The sequence below is a fragment of the Manacus vitellinus genome, unplaced genomic scaffold (genome assembly GCF_001715985.3).
Source record: "Manacus vitellinus isolate BGI_N305 unplaced genomic scaffold, ASM171598v3 scaffold_9_pilon, whole genome shotgun sequence".
Classification (NCBI taxonomy): Eukaryota; Metazoa; Chordata; class Aves; order Passeriformes; family Pipridae; genus Manacus; species Manacus vitellinus.
In genome coordinates, this window is record NW_021940917.1 from 383246 (window position 1) to 410176 (window position 26931).

General features: G+C 39.3%; 1 protein-coding gene across 4 annotated transcripts in view; it reads right to left on the minus strand.

Annotated features, from left to right (window-relative positions):
• Positions 1-7561: 7561 nt before the first annotated feature.
• The window catches only part of MCTP1 (multiple C2 and transmembrane domain containing 1), a 173818-nt gene continuing 154448 nt past the window's right edge, over positions 7562-26931 (minus strand). For 3 of the 4 annotated variants that reach the window (XM_029965414.1, XM_029965415.1, XM_029965413.1), the window contains 4 exons: positions 15549-15658; positions 12643-12752; positions 9058-9155; positions 7562-7990 (listed from right to left, as the gene is read on the minus strand). In XM_029965414.1, coding sequence (XP_029821274.1) covers positions 7919-7990; positions 9058-9155; positions 12643-12752; positions 15549-15658 — 390 coding nt within the window. In that variant the 3' untranslated portion in view covers positions 7562-7918. Of the gene's footprint in view, positions 7991-9057; positions 9156-12642; positions 12753-15548; positions 15659-21315; positions 21490-26931 lie in introns of those variants that run through there. The other variant, XR_003916400.1, reaches the window with a different exon arrangement.

Sequence of the window (26931 nt, forward strand, 5' to 3'; positions counted from 1 at the left end):
GCTCATTTGTTGGATTCTCTGCTCCAGCATTTGTCTTAAACCCAGACATGTTGTGAGGGCCCTAATTCCTCTTCATCTCTCACTAAGTGAACTATTCTGCTGCTGAATTTCTTCTTCTGTACAGAGGCAACTGCTACTGGCATGGATTGTTTTTGTGGGTGATCTGCAGTTTGAGTGGCCTATTGGTCTGCTTTCCTCCTCCTCCCCCTGAGGGTGCTGTCTAGGATCAAGAAGTGTCCAATAAATAGCAGCCAGGGCCCAGAACACTGTATAACTTTGCATCTCTCTGGAGCTGCCACAGCATTTTTCTTTCACATATTTTAGCATTTTAACAGTGTCCTGTAGTTGTTCAGGGGTGAATTTCCAAACTACTGGAGGAGGGAAGTCCTCCAAGTACTGGCCCATATCCTCCCCCCTTCCATGCCACTCATGACTATCCACCGTCAGGGCAAATCTCTGAAAGGCCTTCCTAAAAATGTCTTTTGTAACTCTTAAACATGGTGGGGATAGCACTGAAGAGACCTGGCAGACATAGCAACAAGAATATGCTTTCTTTAACATCCAAAGGGAAATTCAAAATTCTTGAAAGCTGTTTTAACAATCCTGAAGCAGAAAAGGAGGTGAAGAGCTAGAGAAAATCATTCTCCCGTTTCCCCTACAGACTTAATTCATTCTCAAAGGTAATGCTCAAGGGAAGGGTAGGAGAGAAACACTGAATACACATCTCAAATGGGCCTCATTGCCCTTTATGTTATCATGTCATAAACTGATATCCCGCCACAGAGCCACAAGGCAATCCTGACCCCTCCGCCTGCTCTGAAAGAGAGCACTGGGAGGAACAAATACAGGCATCTATACAGGGTTAGGTACCACACCCATGTGAACAGACCAAACAACATTGTGATCAGTGGGTCCATACCTAATACAACAAATGCTTAGATCAAATTTGTTCCAACCTGCTGTGGTCAGATCTGTTGTTATCTCAACTCTTCATGTGCCACACTGGGCTCAAAATAAGGCTGTCGTGGTTCAGGAATGGCACTCCCCAGTTCAGTGCCCCCACCAAGACTATCCAAACCATATGCCACTCTCTCAGTCCCTCACTTTTCCCCCTCCCTTTCCCCTCTGTGGTGTGATGGAGTGCAGAATTGGAGGCACAAAAGGCAAAGATTACAGGCTGAGATAAGAACAATTTACTGGAAACAGCAAGGAGATAAGAAAAAATGTACAGTAGCAGCAACACTAGCAATCACAGAGGGTACAAAAAAAATTATTCACATGGAACTCATCCTGATAATAGACAATACCAGACAGCTCCCTCAACCACATTTTTTTGATGGCAAGGAACCCCTGCTCCCTGGAAGAGTCCCTTTCCCCCACCTTCAGAGGTGGGACATGAGGTGGTAGAGAATAACCTCAGTGTCCTAGCAACACCCTCTCCTGGCTACTGCAAAAATTAACCCTGTCCTGGCTGAAACCAGGACAGGGTGTTTTTTTGGTTTTGTTTTGTTTCTCCACAAATCCAAAAAAATCCTTTCATATGCATGCTGTGCCACAGCAGTATCAGGTTTAGGACACAAAGCTTTCATATGGTATTATTTCATTTACCTATAGTCACTGCCAGCCATCAATGAAACAACACTCAGTGGGTCTGCTAGAAGGGGCCATCATGGTCTGTCTGAAGGGAAAGAGCAAAAACACTTACTTTGAATGACAGACTACAAACAGGCAAGTAGGTTCTGTTTCAAATATTTCCCTTTTAAAAATTTAAGAACAAATTTTGTGTTTTTACCCTGTGCATTATTGTGAAGTAAAGGCTTGTAAATAACAGATGAATAACATGAGTTGCTAGCAAGTGTCAGATCCAAGGAAAAACTTTCCGGTCCCCTCTAGGCTTTTGTCTAGTGACTCAGGGGGAGATAGGTCCCTACAAAGCAGGATGAGGATGGTGCTTACCTTTCAAAACTGTACTCTTCCCCAGAAACCTCTACAGGCCAGGGTGTCTTCAAAGGGGCAAGGAGGCATTTGTTTTCTTTTTTCCTGCAGGGGAGCACATGTACACTCTTGTTTCTATGATGCCTTCCTGAAAGTTGCATAAATTTTTGCTAGTTTTATTTCTAATTTTTTCTGTTGCCCACTGCCCCTTTTGCATCTTGTATGTCAGTCCTGAATCCTCTTCTGCACTGAGCTCCAGCTCCAAGAGGATCGATACTCTAATTAATTAGAGTAGCTATCCCTTTCCCTTCATCTGAATAGCCTCATGTCTACCACAGCATCCTCTTAAAAACTGTATGTCATGGGTTTGGGTCCACTCAGACTAAACAGAAAGTGAAACCACAGGCTCCTGTCAAGGGCAAGTGCCATGCTCACTACACCAAAATTAGGGAGCTGCAGCTGGGTCAGCTTCATGTCATCTGAGTTGTGGCTGTCACCATCACAACTCTGCATGTCTGCACCTGCCCTCCAGCAGCCTTACTGAAGCTGACCTCTGCATCCTGCAGGTAAAGGTCAACTCTTGTGGAGTGTTCAAGGCTTTAGCAACGTCCCTACTGCCTCTATTAGCAGAGTAAAACTTTTTTCTGAGGTAGGAAGATGACCCCAAAACGCTTTTACAGTTTATGAGAAATTGAAGGTATTCTATCAGTCCTTATAGAAACACGGTCTTCATTTTAGAAAAGCTACAACACAAGATTGGCTTTCTCATCTGTTACCTTTGATGAGTGCAAAGTATGGAAGCCTTGATAACATCTACCTGACTCCTTGTAATGCTTTAGGTGTGGTTTTGGGTGGTAGGATGCTTTCAGTTCTACTCTGAACATAAACTATGCAAGTTTTTAAGCCTTCTCCTTCTTCCATCATTCAAAAGACATTTGATTTTTGAAGACCTGATATACATCCCTTCCCTACAGCAAATCAACTGCATGACTCAGCTTGGTGTCATTTGCTATACTGAGAGTACACTTGATCCTACTATGTCATTGATGTCAATATTAAATAGTATTGGTCCCAGGACAGACTCTTAAATCACACCACTTATTACTGATCTCCATTTCAACACTGAGCTGTTTCTTGACTGCAACACTTTGGATGCAGCAGTCCAGCCAATTCCTTATCCATCAAATAGCCCACACATCAAAGTCTCTCCATTTTAGCATCACAGGCCTTACAAAACTACTTGTCCACCTGATTTGTGTCCTCTGGTTCTGGGTTAAGATTGAAGATTTATTTTCTCATATAATAGCAGCCTATTATATGGAGTCCACACATAGCTGATGCCTGTAGTTCTCCATTCTGTGGCTGAACCTCTGCCTTTGGCAGCAGGCTGAACAGGGCAGAAATTAAGAGAGAAGTTGTCAACTGCACTTCATTCCCAATGTAGGGAGTGGGAAATTAGACTTAAAACACATTATTTGAAAATAACACCAGATTTTACATGTTTCTCATTGAGGAGATTAGAGGATTTGAGATACATGGACTTGTCCTGTTGCATGCATGCATGATTTAAGGGGAATGGCTACTGTCTAGCATTAGCCCTGGAAGCATACTCTGTGCAAATGGACTGAACTCTCAGTATAGGAACTAGGGTTTCTAAAAGTTCAGGATTTCTCAATTAGATGCAGTGATGTCACATTTCCTCAACTGTGTACCGAGACCAGAAAGAGGGTTCTAACATTCAGGTTGAGACGGAGAAAACCCAAGAAACTCCCTCCTTCCCTTGCACCATTATTCATTTTTCTATTGTACACTGGTCATTTAAATTGGCACTCACAAAAATGATGAACTAATGCAACTGCTTGAGACAGGGCAGCTGGGCAGATGCTCTCTAAAGCTCTCTAAAGCTCTTCACAGAAGCTGTATCTCATGTCTCCCCTGTTACAAGCATGACTGTCTCAGTTACTGTCAGCAATGCACAGTGTTGGTGGCTCCAGGACAGCACACTCTCTTCATCTGCAACTGTTTGTGACTCTCCTTTCACTTTATCACAACTTAAATCGAAAGATAAACACAAACCCTGGCTTTAAACTTCCTGACATTTGGCATCTTCACCAAGTGATGTCAATTGTCAACTACTTCAAAAATTAATTTCTTTTTCAAATGCCACTCTTTATTGTGAAAATGTCTGCTCAAAGTGCAGCCTACACATTAATCTGTAGAGAAAAAAGCCAAACTGCAAAAATCATAGTGCTGTATTTAATTATGAAGCATAGGATTTTACAAAGAACAGTAAATTGCACAGTGAAAACTGTGCAATCATTTTCTATGATGGAGTAATCCCCCTGGGTCCCAAGCAACCCATGGTTGTTATTCTTGCCAATTTTAAACACAAGCTTAATAAACTACAGGTTTTATGTTTTGGTATGCCTTTATGTTAATTGGTTTCCCCCCAGATCAAATGCCCTTTATGATTTGATGTAAATCACACAGAGGTCCAAATCCTTCAACTTGAGCAGAGCAAAACTATAAGCTCAGATATTTCAAAAGCCAGTAGCCAACAGCGATCCATGTATATTGCAGAAACAGTTATACAACTTTCAGAAGATATTTCCTTCCGCTAAAATTAGATTGCAATTTCTTTACTCTTCTTTTCTGCTCTATCACAGGGAACAACTTCAAAATATATCACCACCAGGGAGTGAGAATCCAACAAAGTTTGAACATGGAGTACCATGATGAGGTTGGTCTGGATGGGACTCACTGCAGGTCCAAGAAAAGCAGAGCTGATGAAAGACAGGTATGGATGATTCCTTAATGCAGCAGTGAGAAACCAAACATTGAAACTGCAGAGGTGGAAGGTACATGAGGGAAACTGAAGTGCTGACACAAAACCAGCAGCTGAAGGTTTGTGATCAAACTGTCAAGGGAGTTACATCTATAACAAGGTGAATTAGTCAAAGAATGTGGATAAGGAAAAGAAGTCCATCAAAAATAAAAGTAGGAGAAAAAGCAGGAGAGGATGACAAAGCAAACAGTTTCCAGTTAAGGTTTAGTTGATAGTATAGTGGTGACCAGGAAATGGAGAATACAAGTTTGGTCACCTAGAGAATGCAGGCCAAGGTGGAGAAAAGGCAGGAGGGGTCAGCAGCTCTTCCTCTTGTCAGTAGAGCTTATGCTCTCAGGGACCACATTAGCTGATAGACTGTATGCAGGTTGCTTAATCGCTTTTTCATTATTGCACCGCTGCTTTAATTGCAATAGAAAAACATCTTGGGGTTTATTGCACTTGGATTTAAAATACTAAGTCACAGTACACAGCTCTCCCAGTTAAAGCTCATTGCTATTAGGCATTCCTCATTACAACGAGAAACAACTGTAAAAACAGGGTAAGTAACCTCTGTGCTATGAATTACCATCAGAACTGTAACTAAAGCCTCTCAGACAATCAGCCTTGGTGGATCCTGAATGCTCTGACACCTGCTATAAGTGGGGACCCCAATTAAGCTAATAATTTTCCACAGACCCAAATAAAGTCATTAAATTTTATTTTCTGAAAGAGTTTCATGATTGTGCGATGCCTTATTATTTCATGACTGTTTAGAAAAGACAAGTTGCTTTCAGAATAAAGCCTGGTAAATCTAACAGGTTAGAAAGGGACTTCAGAACCAATCTGAAAAAGGAAGGTATGTTAAAATATTTATGGCATAAAGTGGGACTGGTTCATTAAAGAGGCCACCCACAAAAAGTAGAGTAGAGAAACTACAAATAGTGAAAACGGGTTCACTCACAAACTATTTTAAATTGTGATTTTAAATTGTCTTGCTGTGGCAGGAGAATTGTATTTAATACACATGCATTCTTAGCCCTGCCTCTGTGTGTTATATTTTCAGTGAGATCAATTTCGAGTGACTGAGGCATTTAAGAAGAATTGACCAATCTTCAACAAACAGATGTCTTTCTCTCCCTGCCCCCTCCACCTGCACATTATGGAGCTTAAAATACTGAAATGCTGCACACAGAAATATGATGCTTTCCTTGACACTTCCATGTCACACCACTCAGGGAAAAATGATAGCATAGGATTTCAAAGACAGAGGCTTCATAATAGAAAAGAGTGACGTTAAAGGTGTGTTTAATGCAGGAAATGTGCATAGCTAACTCGTACATTACCATCGAAGTAGACATTTGAAATTGGGTACAGAAAAAAAAAAACAACAGGAAATCACACACAGACAAGTGGGCAACATTAAGAAGGTACAAGGCTTGCAGTGTATTAAAGAACTGCGTGAAACTGACAACAGGCAACAAACATTCGCATAATTGCTGAGTCAAAAATTTGGCTTTTTTAAAACAAAATAAGCTAATCAGTGATTCTCATTTCATCAATAGTATGTTGGTCTTCAGGCACCACACAGCCAGATCTCTTTTAAAGTCATGATGTAACAAGGACAAGACCTTCTGCAGAATAGTCATTTGACCGGCATTCTTTCAAATATACAAACAGAAAGAACAAAATTACTGTCACATCAGAACTTGGCTATCATCTTATCTGCAAAATAAACAAATCCAGGACGATCTTTCATGAGCAATGCAGCTAACATGTAATTCTTTAGACAAATATATATAAACATGTGCTTGCAAAGTATTTCTAAATAGTCTTTTCAAAAAGTATTGTTAGAGTAGTGCAATATAACTTTATCTGCAATTGCAACCAATGAGAGGTAATCTAGAGAGGACCACAGCTCTCCTCGAGGATGCAGTCCTGCCGCTCTCCCCTGGGCAAAAATCCCCTTTAATGTCACCGGGAGCTACGATGAGGAGCTGTGTACAGGTAGTCCCTCAGGAATGAGTCTCTGCTCACTACGTAGTCTGCATGCAGCTACCAGAATATATCCCCAAGTACTCATTATGCAGTGGCCACTAAAACATTTGAAATGTAAACGTTTCTCATCTATGTTCCATGTAATTTATAAGATAATGCAGTTTCCATGCAGTAGATAAAGATTGTATCAGAAGAACTGACATTAACAGCTAAGAAAATAAAACAGTTTTACCACAACTGCATTTTTTTCCTCTACGCTATATTTCAGCTTGGTAAAGCATATTAATATGATCTTGTGATTTGAAAAAAAGAATTTCTGCAACACTTCCATATTAAAATAGTTATGTGCACAAAAAGTGTTCATAGCATGACACCAAAAGCAATATGGAGTTAGTTTTATACTAGTTAAATTACAGCAAAACTATGGACTTTGTTCACTAAACTATGTAGTACAAATGAAGATTACTGGTACATACAGAAAAATCAGACAGGCAATCAGTTACAAACCTGGCAGTATTTTGAGAGAGATGGAGATTTTTAAATCTTACAATGGAATGATAAAGACATCAGGAACTGCTTTTGGGAGCTCCAGAAAGAGATTTGCACTTGGTGTTTCTCATTATCTTATAAGCAGCCCACCTGCACAGGAAAATGTTGCACCAGAAGTTAACATCAAGGTCTGAGAACTAAAAAATCTGCTAAAACTTAAGTGCAGTAGGCTCCACCGCATTGGATTTCTCATTAAATGTATAAAACACAGTAATGTCACCATTGTAATGGTGACTTACTGGATGATACTGACAAATTTTTGAGTAAGATTTAAATTCACACCTTTTGTAGGTTTAGTCAGCATGATTTGAGTATTTCATGTATCTTTGACTACCAAGTAGCAGTGCATATTTACCACTTTAGATTGACTCCTTTAATGCATTATGCTGTTTCTAACGAGGCTTTCGAATGGCAAAAACCCTACTTAAAACAAATGTCTTTACAGTGAGAAAGATATCTTCAATGAGAAACACCTTTTTACACTATTTACAAAATCTCCTCACTAGATAAAAAGGCAAAATAAATAAAAAGCTTAGGGAAAGGAAACGCTGCCTAGGCTTGCTCTTTTATTCTCCCCTGGCAGATGCTAGTCTCCTCAACACATGAAGTTGGCTAGGCAGGGTTGTTTTTCTTCCTCTTGCTGGGGCTGTGACTGGGATCTTGTTTCAGTTCATGGTATTGCATCTGTTTAAACACAAAGTTCAGAAAGAAAGAGTTCAGGTGGTGCTTCCTAGAAAAAAGGGAAGACACCTTTTCTTTTCCCCCAGGGTTAAAAAAGATAAAGAAAACTTTCTCCCTAAAAACTATACAGGATTTGTACATGTGATTCAACAACAACAGAACTGCAAATCTAGAGTAAGAAGGAAAATCAACATTAGGAAAATCCTGCCAGGAAATAACACTGTGCACTGACGTTAAGCTTTGAAAAGGTTACTCTTTTTTTTTGTTTTCTCCACGAGCTCTTACAGACAATAAACAGTATCCTCTTGGGTGAACTGGATGAATATTCTTTGTAATATATCTTAAAAACTTGCTTATTTCCAAATGCTTGCCACAAAGGTATCAGATTCAGAGAAGGTATGTGTACCCATACCTCCTACTTATACCAGCTCTGAACTGAAACTAGAAATATGTGAAGTCTATAATCTTTGTGATACCAGAGATGATTTATGTGCCTGATGTTATCTTAAAGCTTGCATCCTCTCAGGAGATTGTGTATTGCATCACAAAAGCTTGTAATTCACAACCAGCTTTTTTTAAAAGGAGTTTATGGGCACAACTGAACTGTGGCCACAGCAAAAGCTTTCACCCCAGAAAAGGAAAGGCTAAAGTGCTCTCAGAGTGCTGTCACAAGACACCGGGCAACACTGCCCGGTGCTGCCTCTTCCATCATTTGACCTTCCTATTCCTTCTCTGCATGTCCTGACAGCTTCAGCTCCAGTGTTTCCTATGTAGTGTCTTATCCCAGTCAGATTCACATGATGTTGGGGGCTGTTTAATACAAACTCTAGCATCTGCTACCATCTAACAAATAATTACTGTTCTAAGGATCCTCAGAGGCACAACCAAGGTAGTACCTACTTTCTTCCTGGAAAAAGGTCTAGCAGCCTCCTAATGGTTCATGGACTATCCCCAGCTTGAGTTTGCAATTTCTTTGTGGCAGAGAATATAATGTTGAATCAAAATAACTGCTTTAAAAATTCATTTAAAAAAAAACAAAAACAGAAAGGACTCAAAAAATATATACACACCACTTGAACATCTGAAGGAACTCTGGATAGAAAGTCGAGTAGCTCATTGTTATCAACTGCATATGGATTTCGAATCTTCTTTGTAAATTTATTGATGCCTGCAAAAGTGAAAGTTCCAATGTTACTATGATCATTTTAAAAAATCCAAGTATTTTTGGCAAAGTTTTATAAAGATTTTAGATCCATTTTGAAGTCTGACATTAACACTGAATGAATGAATGAACGAACGAATGAATGAACAAACGAATGAATGAACTGCAAACGCAGGCTCCAAATGTTGAAATCTGCTGCTGTGGTTCCCTGTGTTTCAAAATGCAAAAGTTTGAGGGGTATTTTAAAATTCCTTCAATATATTTTTTGGAAAGTAACAGAAACTGTGATTATTATGAGGAGGTTGGAAAAAAGAGAGGAATAAAGAGTACTTCATTTCTGTACTGGAGAGGATGAGCAGAAATGGGCTTAATTGCAGGATAGAACATTCATGAAAGATTCTGGAGATTCAAGGAAAATATTCTTCATGGTAAAGACAATGAAGCATATGGAAAGCAGTGAAGTCTGCATCATGTGAAGGTTTCAGAGGAGTCTGCACAAACCTCTGTCTGGGAATGACAGATACAGATGAGCTGAAGGCAGTGCAGAGAAGAGAAGACAGATGTCTCTATTAGATATCATGGTGTTGTAATGCCTATTGACAATTTGTGTTAAGAAGCACCAAGAAAAATCCTCCACAAACTAAGCAGAAAGAAGGCTTTTAAATTAGACTTTTCTTATCATAACATACCAAGTCAGGCTCATACACGTTTTGAGAACCCAGTTTGTGGGCTCTGGGAACACACGTCTAAAACAGGAGCAGGAACAGTACAAACTACATAGACTTTCAGGCGCAGGAGATAGCCAGGACAGCATTAAAAATGTACCTTCCTGTGTAATTTATCCGGGCTGTATCAGATATAAGATAATATAGTCTCTGGCACCCAGACCTTTCAGAAAGCTTTAGCAAGGACTTATGGCCTTGGGATGGGGCATGTAAGCTTCATAAGCTTGATAAAACCCACAGCTTTCCACTGCATGAATTCTCAGTTCTGTGATGTAGATAGGAGATGCTGCCATTCCTTTATCTGGTGATTGAACAGTGAGTGTTCAAAAGGAATATCTGAGGGTCAACACCTTTAAGAAGATGCTTTGCATAGCAAGTGACTGAGAAATTCAAGGTCAACCCTACTGTTCATTACATGTGGCCACTGGACCACCTATAGGTGAATTCAGGAGCTGATATGGTTTCACTTTGTCAAATCTGATAAAGAAAAATACCAGTCATCCCATGAAAGCAAATGCATGAATAAATCATGGTCAAGGCTTGAGAAAGGAAAAGCACTGCACAGAACACAACAAGGGGATTGATCTTTTACAAAAGCTTGAAAATTTTCAGAATAAAATAATTATCTTTATACTTTTCCCACATAAACAGCTGTAGCTGTTGACAGGACTCTGCACATCACCGAATGGGATTAGGATGGAGAGGTGATTCCCATTCCACCCCACATAACAAACCACATCTTCAAGGGCCAGTAGTCTCCTGGAGAGAGAGATGGCTAGAGGGAAAGCACAGAGAATCTCTTGCCAGGGCATGCTGACAGAGGCAGTCCCTATGGATGCAAAGAAGAAAGACAGCTATAGAAAGGATGTGCCATAACATGGAGGAATTTTCATTTAAAACCTCTGCTTTCCCAAAGAATGACATGGGCAAATGCTGCTACAGACCAGCTCAAACATTCCTATGGAAAAATGTCAGAAAACAGAGGCTTCCAAGGCTTCCAAGTGCAGGATGGATGAATGGGATGAAGGAATGTATGTACACGGGGGAGGTTAAAAACACATCATGATGGAGGAAACAGTGTTTGGAATACTGCAGTTTTTGAAGGGACAGATGCACAGAGCTATGCTCAGCACGACATGGCTCTGTGTGAATGCATTTCACCCTGAGAAGGTCGGGACTGCGGGAGCTGTAGCTATGCAGTACTTGTCTGGTCTCCTGGCATGACGCAAGAGAAACAGATCCCTAAAGAAGGGACCCCCACACACGCGCTGAGTAAGAAGGCACCTAAAACAAAATGCAGGAGAAAAACCTGCATTGAAACCACTAGTGAACAAATGGCCCTGAAGTCATATGTAGGTACACTATATAACTTGGGGGCAAGGAGGGAAGAGATGGAAAGAATGCAAGGCGCATTTATAATAATTTGTGCTTATGCTATCCATACATGGTTTGGGAGGCTTGGGAGTTAAGGCTCTGCTTTACCTGAAACAGACATTTCTGTGGGAGTGTGACCCTTCCTGGGATATCAGTCATGAGCTTTTCAAAGAACAGTTCTCACTCTGTAGTTTTGTGGGTCTTGGAGGAGTATTATAATCAAATGTTCTTGCATCAAACAAAGGGGATGTAAGAAAGCAAGATGTCACAACTGTCTGAAAAATGACAGAAAAAGGACACAGACCAACTACTTCAAAGTTCACGTGTATGTGCTAGGAAGAATGAAATTTTGGGAACAAACTAAGAGTTTGGTTACACCTAAGTGATATAGGGTATGTGAGGGAGAAGTAAAACTCCAAAGACAGGAAAAGAAAGGAAACCCACATGTTTGTTTCTGTTAGTTCTGTAGAAATACCTTTGTACATATCCTCTTAATTGCTTCTGCTCCATTTTAAATATTCTGCTATGATTATTTGTGAAAACACACTAAGAAATTACTAATACTGACTGATCAATAAAAAATTAATTCTTTAGATTCAGCTCGATGATTTTATGTTGTCTCCTGAATTCAAAAGTTTTTTACAAAAGTGGGATTGTTATTCTTTCTTCGGAAAGAAAATCTAGCCACAGATTTAACCGAGACTATGCTGTTCACAAATCTGTGGTACTGAGTAAGGGTACAGCTGCCAGTGGTATAGGATGTATTGAAAAGATGTACAAATGAAAACTGGGAGCATTATTTACAACAGATGGGGTAATGGTAGCTTTTTAAAATCAGTATAAAGAATTGATAAAGGGACAATTGATATTGTAGTGAGAGCCTGGATCAATCATAATTCCACCCCCCTACCCACTCATACTTTCTGTTCCTTATCAACCAGCCAAATACCACTCATTCCTTTTTGTCCAACCAAAGGTGACCCCTTAAACAGGTTTGTTGTTGCTATGTTTACATACACTTTCACAAGATAAAGTACTGCAGTAAAAAAGGCATATTGTCCTAAATGCACTATATAGATTGAAATGCCCCTGTTTGTGTACAAGTAGTGAAAATAAATCAGAGTAGTATCTAAACAAAGCTACATTTTGATATATGAAGAATCCTCATGGCTACATGTTCATAGTGTGATTAAGTCTACAATGCCAGCCAAGAAAAATGCATTTTGCAGATGGGCTTACATCTTTACAGACTTGCAATTTTTAACTAACCTGCTTGTTTCCATCATGAGGCAGCTTCATGACCATAAATACCAGAAAGTACTGACAATGTAAGTCATCCCTTACAAAGCACGGGGTTTTAAGTGGTACAGACAGTTTAAAAAGGCTTTACTTACCCCAGACAAGAACAATGTATCTCAGTGGAATGAAATACAGGATGACAGTGAACACAGAGAGGGCAACAATCGCCAGCCAGCTAAGGAATGGGACAGTCCAGTTGAATGTACTAAAAGAAAAATTAACAGAAGTCAGAACTGAGGTCAGCCAACAGACCCAATAAAAGAACAAATAATGGGCAGGAGAGTGGGAGAAGTGCCACTTTCCATCAGGGTAAACAAACTTGAGTCTACAAATGAATGCATGGATGCTGGACATCAGGGAGAGCCTGGGCTTGGATCCACTGTTAGTGGAAATGAAAGGAGGTCCTGGCTTCACCCACTCGCCTGCTGAATGGCACCTCTCCCTGCCCAACAGCACACATCTGCCAAGAGAACTACTGCTCTGCTTTTTGGAAATCTCAGGGCTTGTCCCCAGTCTTAGCATAGCATCAGGCAAAACATACAGAACTCCTTATTCCCTAAATGTATTCCCACAGGCAACTCAGATTGCTTTCTTCAATACTAGGGTAGAAGTAGGATACAATAGTTGGAAAAGTATTGCTAGGGCTTTCTGTTTTATCACCTCACTGTTCCACTGTAAGGGCAGCACAAGCAGTTAAAGGCTGAGCAGGGACATTCCCCTCTGTCTGAGGTATAGATGCACTCCTCAATCAGGTGCCCTTCTGTTTTGGGGGAAAAGGAAAAGGTAAGTGTATGGGCATGGAAAGCTGGAAACTCATCCAATGAGCTTAAGGAGGAGAAGGTTAAGGAAAAAAAAAGAAGGGGGTAGAACAGTCAGTCCTGAAGGCAGCACTAGATGAAGGAAGGAAATAAAATTCCATTGGGTGGCAAACAAACAAACAAACAAAAAAAAGGACACAAGGAGGAAAAAAGGAGGGAGTGGCATAAGGTAAAGAGGTAAAGTACATTGCAGAAAAAGCAAAGGAAAGCTTATCTACCAAATAAAATAAAATATAAAATAAAATGAAATAAGTAAATGTTATTTATCTATGGATAAAGGAAAAAAAAAATCTGGGATCCCATCAGAGTTTCAGGACGTTCATTACCATTTCCAAAAGTCACAGATTACAACACACTTACTAAGGATCCCAAACTCTGTGACAAAACACTGCTGGTTACCTAATTTTGCAGAGGTTGAGGTGTGAGGAAGAGAAAGTTAATGAGTCTTGAAACAGTGTGCTGTGGCTCTCCAACCTCCATGTGCAGAGAAGAGAAAGGCCAGATGATAAATTTACATGTATATCCCATAAAAACACTGGTTAAAGGGAGCTTGGCTCAGTGGGTTTGTTCCACGAAGGCACCACCATATCAAAAGTGTTGCATGACATTCATCCAGAAGGAAAATGTGGCTTTGGCTCTAAATAGCCTCATGATACTCTTTAAAGTATTCCTACTAACTACATCCCCGATCAATGTGATTACATTATTTTGGCTTCTCTAGCAGAATAATTATTTGAATTGCTAGCCATATTTTTCATAATGAGGTCTGGCTTCCTGTGTTTATTTGTCTTATTTTCTCGCTGGCAATTTTGACATGTCTCCAGAATGAACATTATGTTAGTGTCATTTAGTGTCGGATTCCTCCTTTTATCCTCAAGGGACACCTGCTCTTTTCCCCTCTTCTGTATGCGTTTGGGATGAACAGAAGGTCTGCTCATGTTCCTGTGACTCGGCTGTATGCAATGGATCACAGACACACCATGTGTGGGAGCACTGGCTCCTCACTTAGCAAACCTCCTTATGTGCTATGTTAGCACAGCATTCAGTACAGGTTTCCCATTATAGTTTTAGAAGCAAATTAGGAGCAAAGATTTATAGTCTCACTCAGTTTAGAAAACTCTGTTGCTCTCATCTGGTATATAATAGAACAAACCCTACTTCCAAAATGCACAATTAAAAAATCTAAGTCATCAAGACAACTTTCACAAATAGCCTTTTGATAAAAGACTTTTTTCAGAGACAGGTTCATTTTTTTGACTGGAAAACTTGTGTGATACAATATGCTTGCACCTGCCTCTGCTGCTGTGAACAAAGCCTGCCTGTAAGTGTCCCTATGGAAATGTTTCCCAGGCTTTCCTATTAGGGTATTTCCTCTTAAACACAAAAATGGCAACCTCCTCATCATCAAGACAGAACAGAACAGATGAGAGATGATCCTCAGGATTCCTGCAGACTGACCTCCACCCAAGGCACCAGTTTCCTAAAATTCACATCCAAACGTGAATCAGGTGGTGGTGTGATGCGCCTGGCTTTGGAGGCATGGAAAACCAGTCCTGTCCCTGCTTTGCAGCTGACAGCTGGAAGGCATCTTCCTGGAACCAGTTTCATCTCAAATACTAAACCCTGTGCTGCTGTTCACTGACCATGTCAGAAATACAACACATTTCCTTCAGTAAATATCAGATCTTCTCTTTCTTAATGCCTAGATTTGTTGGCAATTCTTATATATCATGTATTAAGTATTACAAATTACAAATACTCTAGAAGGAAAGGTTTTGCTAAGGTACATAAATACAACTGCCAGCAAGTGGAAGTTATGCATGTTGTTAAAATACTATTCAGCTCCGCTTATTTCCTTTATCAAAGCTGCATTTTTTTTACTATTATTTTAAAATAACTACTGTTAGACCTCTCAACAAGATTCTCTTTCTGGTTTACTTAAAAACCTTAGTTCTGATTTTTTCCCCAATTAATATAATTCTAAATTTCAGAATCAATATGACAGGATTTTCATTGACTGATGGCCTCCACAAGCAAAGTAAATATAAATGAGTTTGAACGATGGATCATCCAAAGCTGGAGTCCCCTGAAATAAATAAATAAAGGTCTAATATTTTGTATCTCTACATGGAAAAAGTATGAACAACATTAGAGAGCAATCCAGCACCTGTGTCAGCACTTACTTCTTGATCCTTTCACCAAATGAAGCAATTTCATCAAGGATATTCTGAACAGTGACACACACCTCCTGGATGGCATAAAGTCTATTCATAAATCCTTTTTTTTCACCTTCCTAAAGAAAAGAATAGGAATAGTTGAGTAAAAGAATTTCTGACAGTATGAAAAGGATTGTGTATCCATCAGTTAAGTTTCAAAAGTGCCCATGTTACAGATTCATGTAAAAGGAATTGTTAAAATGTGGCAATTGGAAAATGTTTTCTTGTCCTTTAAGCAGTGCTTACTGGCAATACATATGGTTTAGTATATATGCTGAGCTCCACACAATTTTGTTTGTCACTGCATTAGTTTCTAAATATATATTGCAATAAGCCAGGTCTCTACGTTTTAAACATGCTGAAGGCGCCAACCTTGTATGTTGTGTGCTCTTTCAAGTGATAAGAGTCATAAGGGAGAACAATGGCAGTTTGTTGAAATGCTGTTTCTTGCACTGATGTAGGCACCAGGAAAATAAACATTCCTGGTGGGAGGCACTGAGTGAGAAAACAGAAAGACCTCAGCTACAGGGACAATTCCCTCTGACTCCAATTTGTGTTTAAGGTTCACACGTACCTGTGCCACCCATCATCATCTATTCTACCTTGGCTGGTGAGCCAGCTCCTTGTCTCTCTCTCACTTTTCCCGACTAATATTCAAGTGCTGCAATACATGAAATATATGTCCACTTGCCTTTACAATACAGATTAGTGAAACCCAAAAGCATATAAAATGCCAGCCATTGACAAAATGGGAGATGCAGGGGAGGTATCATTGTAGGAATTAATTTAATTACCTCCTTAATTGTTCAGGTTTCACTATTAGGACTTTTATTCACCAAGCCATCAATTTATGGTAATGTAGAAGTCTAAAAGTACTTTCATTCTTACTAAATTTGTCAAGATTATTTGTGCCCCTAAAAATGTGGGAGTTCTTTCATAAACAGTGACCATTTCCACCTAAAACCAGGAACCACCCTCAGTAAGACATATTCTAGGGTCTTTGATAGATTTGCCATCAGTGCATGTTGTCCTTCTTTCTGCTAACCCAAACAGACTTTGCCTCCCAGAAGAACACAACAACGTGCTGCCCAGGTACATCAATACACTCCATGGGCCATTCCTCAAACAGGCTTTCTCCTGTTCTGACAATCTCTTCATTTTTCCCCCATTATCCTTCCATCTCTGAACCCAGACAGGTTGTAGCATCAACTCCACTCAGACCCAACAGCACTTTCAAAACAATGCTGTGTTAGATGAGATTAAAATGAAGCATCACCACGAAAAAAAATTAGTTTCCCTTCATTTTTTTTCCAGACTACAGATAAGCCAAATGGGTATGTTCAACATTACCCATCAGTTGATGTCATATTACCCCATATAGTTTGAATGTGACTGCTGAAAATAAGACATGGAAAGAAAATATTTCACTATTAGAAAAATATTTCCTTTAAAAAGTTCAACCTTTTGTTTTGATTAAACACAATTATCACAAACCATGATACAAAAGTCTCTGTCATTGACTCCGAAGTTCAGCATCTAAGAAATTATCATATGTTGCATTTAATTTTTCTTTTCTTCTCCTGATGCTTAACTAGCAGACAGTATATTGGTTCACTTATTTTGTTGACATTTTTGCTGGCTTAAACCAGGTTGGAAGAAAACATCATTTAACATTTAATCATCTGAAATCACTTCAACAACGCTGGTTCTGCTTGTCAAGATTACTTGTGAAGATGTTGAAAGTATTTAGTTACAGAACACAGATTGTCTCAAAATAAACAATCATGAGAGAGCAGACAGACAGAGATGGCAAAACTACTTTCAGTGACCGAGTGTAATTTATAAACCAAGCACTTCAGACAAAGCAAAACCACCACTTTCTCAGGCAATGTGAAAGAGCTTATGCTCTCATTTAAGATCAATAATTACAGTATCACAAAGAAATGTTTTTGTTTCCTGAGGATGACCATAAGCACACCCAGTGATATCAACTATATCCACTGCTGCACAGCAAAACAGAGTCATTTATGTAAGTTATTTCCTCAATGTCTTCTGCATTCTTGAAGCCTTGACAATGCATTATTGTCCTCAGGTATACAGTTTCTGGGGAAGTGGAGCACATACCCAGCATGCTTCATTTGTCATCAGAAAATAGGTACCTGCTCTATTCCTTCATGTAAAACACATAGTTCCAGTACCGGAGAAATATGAAAGTAATGTTTTCTTGTATACCAGAAGTAAATAGGCCATGCAGAAATCACAGGTATTTTTCTGCTTTTCAAATATACATACACTTTGCTTCTTCAGTTTTGTATAATAGATTCTGCCCTCTCTGTCAAGTTATTTTGATTTACAATTAACTTGTGTGAGAAAAGAATTATGTATCTGTAACAAAACCAGTACTCTGTGACATCTCCAGAACTCAGCTGGGGTTACATTCAGAAGTCCTGAGGCTGTTTTAATTTACAAATATTTTACAGGACAAATTTGTACCTTTGTTTAGGAATGGCACTTCCTAATTTAGTGCTTCCACTGAGCCTCTCCAAACCATGCTGCCACTCACTCCATTTCCCCCTCCCTGCTGTGGCGGGCTGGAGATGAGAATTGGAGACAGAAAAGGTACCAGTATTTCCTTTCTATAGAAAGATGAGCTGTGACTGGAATCAATCGTGGATTGATATAAAAACAATTTATTAGAAACAGCAACAAGATAAGAAAACTAACAGTAGCAACAACATTAGTAACAGAAGTGTACAAAAGAGAGTGATTCATACGCAAAATGCTCACTGCAGAGCCTGACCCAAGTGCAGATATGCCACCCTGACCACTTCTTCTGGTTTGGAACCAGTGTTACCCAGCTGCTTCCTCCAGCTCAGAAACTCAACTGGAAGAAATCCTTTCTCCCTGGAAAAGGGTACCTTCTGCCCACCCCCAGCAATGACATGAGGTGGTATAGAATAACTCCAGGTCCTGGCCATGCCCACTGCTGGCTACTGCAAAAAATTAACCTTGTCCTGGCCAGAACAAGGACAGTTTGAAAATACATCAGCTTAAATCACTCCCCACAAAAACACCAAAGACAGAAAGAGACAGAGAAAGGATCACAGTTTCCACCCCCCTGCACTTTCTGAGCTTAACAGAGATTTGTTGACATACTCCAAGGCAGTTTTAGAAAAAACAGCACAGGAAAGAGGAGGCAGTCAGAAGGATCATGGTTCAGCTTTGCTTAAACGAATTCCACACACCCCTCAACTATTAGCTGTTTTTTATTTCCTGCTCCAGAGATTTGTGGAAAAAATAATCTCGCTAGGGAAAAGATGCACTTATTTTCTTCCAGCAAGATGCTGTGTTAGCAAATACAACACATGAGCCACTTCGAGTAAACCAAGGTTCCTAATAATCCATTTTTAAAACACCACCGGTATTCCCTTTCTATAGAAAGATGAGCTGTGACTGGAATCAATTTCATTGTTTGCATGACTAAAATTGCCAAGTTTCTGAAAATAATTGTATTTAAATAGTAGATAATATTTGTTATACAGAGCTAACAGTAACTTTATTACTATTTCATTTGCATTATTTGTTTGTTTGCAGTAGGTTTAAGGTATCTGAAAAGCAAGATGTTTGCTAGGGGATGGTTTTAAGCACAAACTGTGAAAGCAAAATGAAACTGATGTTGACAGTCTGACTTGAATTTAAAAAAGGGAAAGAACCCAAAGTACAGACAGACCATGTCTTCCTCCTCTTTCATAGGAAATTGTAGATTTAACATTGATATGCTGTTTGGCCAATAGTAATACTTAACATTTACATACTGATTTTCAGCCATAACCATATTTTACATTTGGTGAAACCGAAGTAAAACAAAGTAAATGACTCACTCTAGACTATGTGGAGCTAATTCACATGAAAACCTGAATACAACCCATATTGGGAGAGTCTCTTTATTCAGCAGACTGTGTTTCCAATTCCATGACCAAAAAAGCGTGATTTAGGTAAGGATTATATCTCTAACACCAAACCTCTCTCATCTCCAAGTGAAAATGAATATACAACATAAACATTTCAAAAGACTGGGAAAACAAGAGAAACAAACAAGCGAGACTCAAAAGTAAACTCTGATGAGGGTAACGGATTTAAGCCAGGGGAAAAAGCAAAACTTTAAGTTAAAAGAGCAAAACTCTGAACATTTTATGGTGGATAACTGTCCTATTAATAACTGCTTGTTTGGAGACAAAGGCACAGATCATAAAAACAAAGTAATAGGAGAGTTCCAAGAATAGAAGTAAATTTTGAAATTTTTCAAGAGGCTGTCTGGGAAAAAGACTTCATATGGACCTCCCAAAAATAACCCTCATTGCCCAAGCTGGTATGATAGAGCCCCTCTGCACAAACCACAGGAACCAAGGCAAAGCGAGACTAACTTGGGATAGGTAGAGAGAGAGGATACAAAGTCACCACTGAGAGCAAGCACACCATTTTGGTATGCTGTAAGTGCAGTGTCCTGTCACTTGGCCACCAGAAGACACATGAACTCTTCTTAGCTTGTGTCATACTGCACTACCTGTAGCCACAAAAGCATAGCCCTGCTGTTATCACTGAGGAATCCCTCTAATCACCCCTTGACTTTTAGTAACAAGCCTACAAATCTCCATTGCTTGAACAGAAGAATACTACTTCCATGAGGAAACTCTTCAGATTTTTTCATCTAATAACTGGTGTCCAAAGTAGAGCCCATGAAAAGGCACCCACGTCATCCCCTAGCATGAGACTCAGCTATGCACAGAACTGCAGTACCCTGGCAGACCTTTTCTGCTAAAATAAATCCAGAAGTGTCAGTAGGAAACACATTAGTCCTTTACTGGTAGGAGTCATTAGTACGTCCCAGGAAAAGCATGCAGACAGAGACTATAGAATACTGGCCTATGGTCTCGTCACTGCTCAAAACCCCACCTTGGCAATTACCTCTTAAGACTCTAACCACTGCTTTCTGGCAAGCTCACTAACAGGAAGGTACTAAGTTGTGGTGCTTTAAAATCAACTGAGAATTAAACTCCAAAGAAACTGCTCCCTTTCGTCCCACTCCCTCTAGTGAGAGAGGGACAAAGGCAGAGACTATGGGTTGAGATAACAACTTACTGAAAACAAACAGCAATGAGATATGAACAACAACAGCAACAACATTAATAATAAAAGTATGCAAAACAGAGAGCAATTTACACACCGAACGTGCTCAGCACCTCAACTCAGTTTTGTGTGGTTGTTCAGGCAAAGATGAGATGGCAGATGTTTCCGCATCTGGTGTTCCTTGTCCCTGAGCCCAAGCCAACAATAAGCAATGACAGATAAACCCCCAAAAGCTGGATTGTCCACACCGTGCCACACCTCCCTGACCGGCCTGGCTTGACTCTACTCAGCTCTACCCAGCTCCATGCTGCTCCTTTTGGCTCAGTGCCTATGGCCTGGCTCAGCTCCTTTCAGCTTGGGTTGGACTCAGCTGGGGCTCTAGCTTGCCTCCAGTGCTCCATTCCCCACGGCTGCTTCCTGCACTGGTGCCTTGGCATGGGTGCACTCCACTGGGCTCAGCTGTGCTTGCTGCTTGGAATTGTGTTCTTCCAATCTATGGGAAGGGATGGGTGGTGGCAGAAGGACAGAGTCCACAGACCTGGTTGGTCCCAGCAACTTCCCCGAGGAAGAGACGGAACAAAATGGCACACTTCAGGTGTGTACTCACCTTTTTCTTCCCCCCTTCACGATCCCCAGCAATGACATGGGTGGTATGGAATACAACCACGCCAGATGCTCAAAACTCTGCCCCCTCTCTGCAACCAGGACATAAGCCAACACTATTCCAGTTCTGGAGACATTTGATCTCCTTTAAGTCTTCTGAATCTCTATCAAAGGGCTTCTGTGACAGATACAGAGATAAGTTATTATTTTACCATATTCTCAGGTAAACAGAATGAGGACAGACAACCATAATGATATTGTTATCTTAAAACTGACTGTGGAAGTGAGATCATGAAGTAAAGAGAATGATCTATAGGACCTGGAAAGGTGCATGGGGTCACGTGGGAATGATCTATAGCACCTGGAAGTGGCCTCCTCCGTTACATCCTGTAATGAACTGAGAGGGTTATTTTTACTGCCCTTCCCTCTTGCAGGCTGTCACTTGTGGAATACCACAACACCATTGTTCCTGCCATTTCTTAAATTGAAAAAGTATGGAAAGACTCTTGGAGACTTTAAAACTTTGCAGTGGGACTTTAAAGACTTAGAAGTTTCCACCCTTCCAGCAAGCCAGCTCCTAAGCTTTGAGAGTTTCATTTTTTTAAAGTAGTGACAGATGGTACGCCAGGCAGACAGGTACCAGCATATGTTCTCTCCTCAGCATCAACAAAATAGACGACCTGTTTCGTACTCCTTCCACCCTGAAAAGGAACAACGGGAGCAGGCTTCCATAAAGCACTGGCAATATTTCATATTGGACGTCGAATCCCTGGGTTATACAGATAACCAGAACCAAGCTTTTAAACTTTGGTCTTCAACTTTGCCCATATTACCTGGCACCACACATTCAGCGACCACATTTTTCAGATACTATCAGCTGTTTACAAATGCTCAATATGTCATCTCTAAAGTCTTACGCGCTAACATGGGTCTTTATGTGTGCATAAAGATGAGGTCTGAAACTAATTGCTCATCCCTAAATCGAAACCAGGCTGAGGATTTTAAAATACAGAGAAAACCACACAGTAATTAGAAGAGTAGGGTATTACAGAAAGAAATCCTATTTGTGGTCATGATTATTAAAGAAAGAAGCAATACACTGTTACTGCCTAGTAAGCATTCCATATTTAAAACAGTAAAAAGTAGGCAAAATAAAAACTATTAAAACATGTGGGTGAAAACACTGAAGACTCACTGTTTATGAAGACATCACACCTGTAAGCATGAATAACCTGTTCTAGGTGACTCTGCCTTAGCAGGGGCATTGGACTACGTATCTCCAGAGGTCCCTTCCAATCCTAACAATTTTGTGATTCTGCGTGAATGTTACAACAATCTGTTATTCCTCAAACATACACCGAGAATTGATAAAAATAATTTTGAACCTTCTGTGACTTTTGGCACTACCATGTATGTAATGAATTAGACTTTTTCATGTGTAATGAACTGCTGCAGGGCTAAAACAGAAATATAAAATCGGGGGGCGGGGGGGAAGTCAAGAGCTATGGCAATAATTCTAGGGAAAAAAGATGATGTTGCAAATTCCCAAAGAGTAGGGAAAGAACACCGTAATGGCAATTCTTAGATAAACTATTTTTAAAGTGAGGTTTTTTTGCTAGTGATTTTTATTTTCTCTCCCTCCCTATTACATTCCATGTATCTTTAAGTATGATCTGTCCTGATCTCTCCTTCACTGCACATTTTAATTCTGTAAAGACTGCACTCCATATGAAAGACAGAAACATGAAGGCAAACAGAGCCAGTTTATGGAGCAACGTGCTCCATAAAATTTAAATTTTCCTTGCATGACACTTTTTTTGACTAATGCTAAACCTTTATGAGATGTTCATTTCATATATACTCTAAGCAGATATATTACTTGAAAAGGGTGGAAGCTTGTTTGTTCATGGTGATAGATTCAGGGGCAAAAAGTTAAGAATGCCAAATTTTGCCATGCCCTTCTTGGCCTTATTTTGGAAGGAAACTTATAGATCTAAAGCACTGTGCAGTTAAGCATTGAGATGATGAGAACACACCCCATTTCAGATGTCTTTTTTTGCCTCTTCACCCTGTTCAACTATATTTGAAGTAGGGAAGAGAGCAAGTCTTACTTTAGTTGAGACAGAACAACACTGGAGCTTGACAGTGGTCTCATTAATGCTCCTTTTGTATCCAGCCACATAGATGTTATCTGACAGTATATTGGTATATTGTCCATCAGTTTGCAATAGCTAATTTAGTTAGAATATGGTCCTGACGTGCTACTAAGGAACAAACTTTGGCCGTGATTTTACAGTTGAATTTGTAAATTCCAGTGGTTCAAACAGTGTTTACCCTACACTGAATGGAAAATTAAAGAAGTGCTCATTAATGCAGCTCTTCAAGTTCTGTTATACAAACGTGAGGGATGATAGATGTAAAAGTTAAATCTCAAAGGTCTAATAATCCTAAAAATACAAAGAAAGAGCCTACAAGTTCTATCGGAAAGAGTTATTTTAAATAAGAACAATCTTGCTATGCAAGAGCCTGGAAGGATAGTGCAGTGAAAACAAGACATACAGTGAAAACAAGACATGCATGAGAGAAAAAGACAGAGAAAGGGAATACTGAAAAACTGTGGTTACCAAAACACCTGAATGGTTGAGATGCTTATCTATATCATACACATATATTTTTGTTGTTCACTTGTTATCAACAAGAGTTCCATCAAAATAATATAGTACTCTGATTTGAAAGTTTAAAGTAGCCTGAAAATTTATCTCTCAATAAATGTCTGTACAGTTGTCACTAATTGATATGCAAGGAAGATTATGAAGTACTCCTGGAGTTACAGTCTTTTAAAAACTCAGTTACAGTTTTTAAATTTCTTGAATATAGCAGATGTAAAAGTTAATTTGATGTTTTAGTGTACATAGAATGTAATTTTCATTTTCTCCTTGTAAAGATTATGAAAATGATAAATGTGCTTTTTGGTAGAGGACAAGACTGACTATTCAAGATCACCTCCACATTGGGCTAGGACTTTGCATAAAACTATCTTTGCATAAAACTCTGCATTTAGATTCAGATCTAGATTACTGTCTCTGGAAGTTTCCCAGTCCTGTGTTGATAGGACATTGTGATCTTAGAACTCTTATGTAAATCACACACCTGAACAAATAGAGATAATGATTTTACACATACTTCTTCCAGACCTGGCAAGCCTAAGGAATAGCTGCTGCTGCTTCTGCCCAAAGACCTACATCTCCAGTGCAGGACTACCTCAAAGGAAGTGTAACCTCAAAGTTGTCACCATCACTGCATGAACTGCCATCATGGGAGACAGCAAAAGCAGTCAAATATTGATCTAACAGTTGATCCAGTATTCCAGTCTTAGATTCTATTTCAGAGTTAATACGAATTATTCTCTCAGAAGGAGGAATGTGGTCTTCCTCTAGGCACCAAAGCTGCCTATTACTATAGATTGGTGACAGGAGTTTTACACCCTCCCTTCTTTAGTGTCCAGGTGGAAATACTCATCTCCAAAAGCCTATTGCTCTGATATTTCTCTCAGACTCCCTGCTATTAACAAAATCCTTCGATCAAACACAGAAAAAAGTAATTTTGTATTTCAAAATTCATGTGATCACACCTTGGATTGCTCATGTTTTCGGTTTACAGAAATCAAGAGATTCCATACACTGAAATTTCCTTACTCATACAGGCGCATACAGCTTTGGGATGAAATTGCATGGCCCTGGTCAAGCAGACTGCTGAGCAGAAGACTACAGAAACACCTTTACCATTGGTATTTGCTGCCCAAACAGTGTTCATTTGGAATAACTAACCCAAAATTAGTAAAACTGCCATTGTAAAATGGCTTTGGATTCCAGTGATTCAACTCACTGGAATTGCAAGTTTCAATTCAACTCAATTGCAAGTTGCTTTGAGAAAAGCAAACAAAACTATTTTCTTGGGGACACTGTGAAGAGCAACTGTTCACAGAGACTTATATCCTCAGGTCAACAGAGCCCAGACAGTCTACACCAGTTAACAAACCAACCCTAAAATCTGAAACACTTGACTGCTGTCAAGTGATCAATCACTAGCCAAAACTCCTCTCTTAAGGAATATGATCTGGAAAAGAAAAATGTTACACCTTATGCTCAGCTAAACTGGTAAGTGTAGATTATCTGAAATAGTTCACTGTAAAAACAAATCTATAGCAGTGAAGATGAAGATAAGTAACACATGAGGTCTGAGTGGCATTCTTTGTATGAGCTGAATGTTTAAAGAAAGTAATCTTGGAAGCAGTTTGAGACTAAAAAGGAAAGACTTAGTGATGCTCCAAAGATGATGCATATATAACTACACATTTCAAATGGCAGCCACAATTATCCAAGGAATCTATCAAATATTAATAAAAAGGAAGGAAGAAAGAAAGAAAGGAAAAGAAAGAAAGAAAGAAAGAAAGAAAGAAAGAAAGAAAGAAAGAAAGGAAAAGAAAGAAAGGAAAAAAGGAAAAGAAAGAAAGAAAGAAAGAAAAGAAAGAAAGAAAAAGGAAAAGAAAAAAGAAAGAAAGACAAAGCAATCAATTTTTTACAAAATTCCCCTGGATAAATGTTCAGGCTGTGCTTTTGGAAAATGACATAGTGTAGAAAAATAATTTGGCATTTGAGCCAAAGCAATATAAAAAGGAAGAAAAGAGCAGCACCTAGAAAATGATGCTGCAAATATTCTGGGGGTACAGTGGGCAAGAAGTCATGAGTAAACCAAGAATTCTAGGGTCTCTTTTGAGAAAATCTTGAGAAAAGCCTGGAAAGGCTCCATTACCTATCTTCTCTGTATGCTTACTTTACTGAAATCAGGAAAAAAACCTCAACCCTTTTCATTTACTAGGAAGCATTAAAATTCTGACAAAGACCTAAAGCTGAGCCATCTAGTGAAGTGGTACTGTGAATATGCAAAAATCACAACAAAGGGCAATCTGTAACAATGTTATTTTAATATCTACCCACTACAATAATCTGTTCTACATTCATTTTAAATATGTTTCAGGAAGCTAATTTCTTAGAAGGAAATGCTTGACCACAGCGAATCATACTCTGACTGAAAACTGCAAGACATTCACATTCTGGTGATGCACTGCAGACTACAACACCAGAAAGAAATCGAGTAGCTCAAAGACACTTATTTTCTCAAATGTCTATTTTTTCCCAGAAAAACAAATATTTGTACCTTAGGCAAAGGCTTTGAATGTATATATCTGTTACGTTACAATAAAAGGTGTTAATAGGAAAAGCTACCAGCTTGTCTCCTATCACTTTAGGTGAATTTACTTTTAGAACTGAATAATGAGACTTGCTTAGTTAAACTAATAATGAATGGAGATGCTTTAGAAAGAAAAAGGAAAGCAAAGTTTTGTTAAAATGTAATACGAAATACAGATGATTACTGCAATGCTGGGATAACAGCTGAAAAAATAAATGTCAGGAAACACAAAAATTTGCTGTTCTTTAGGCAATATCAACTTGGTCACTGAGCACTCATGACATAGGAAGCATACTGAATCACGGATGATACTCTTTATACTAAATCCTGCAACCAAAGAAGAAAAAACCCAGCTGACATATACCTAGTA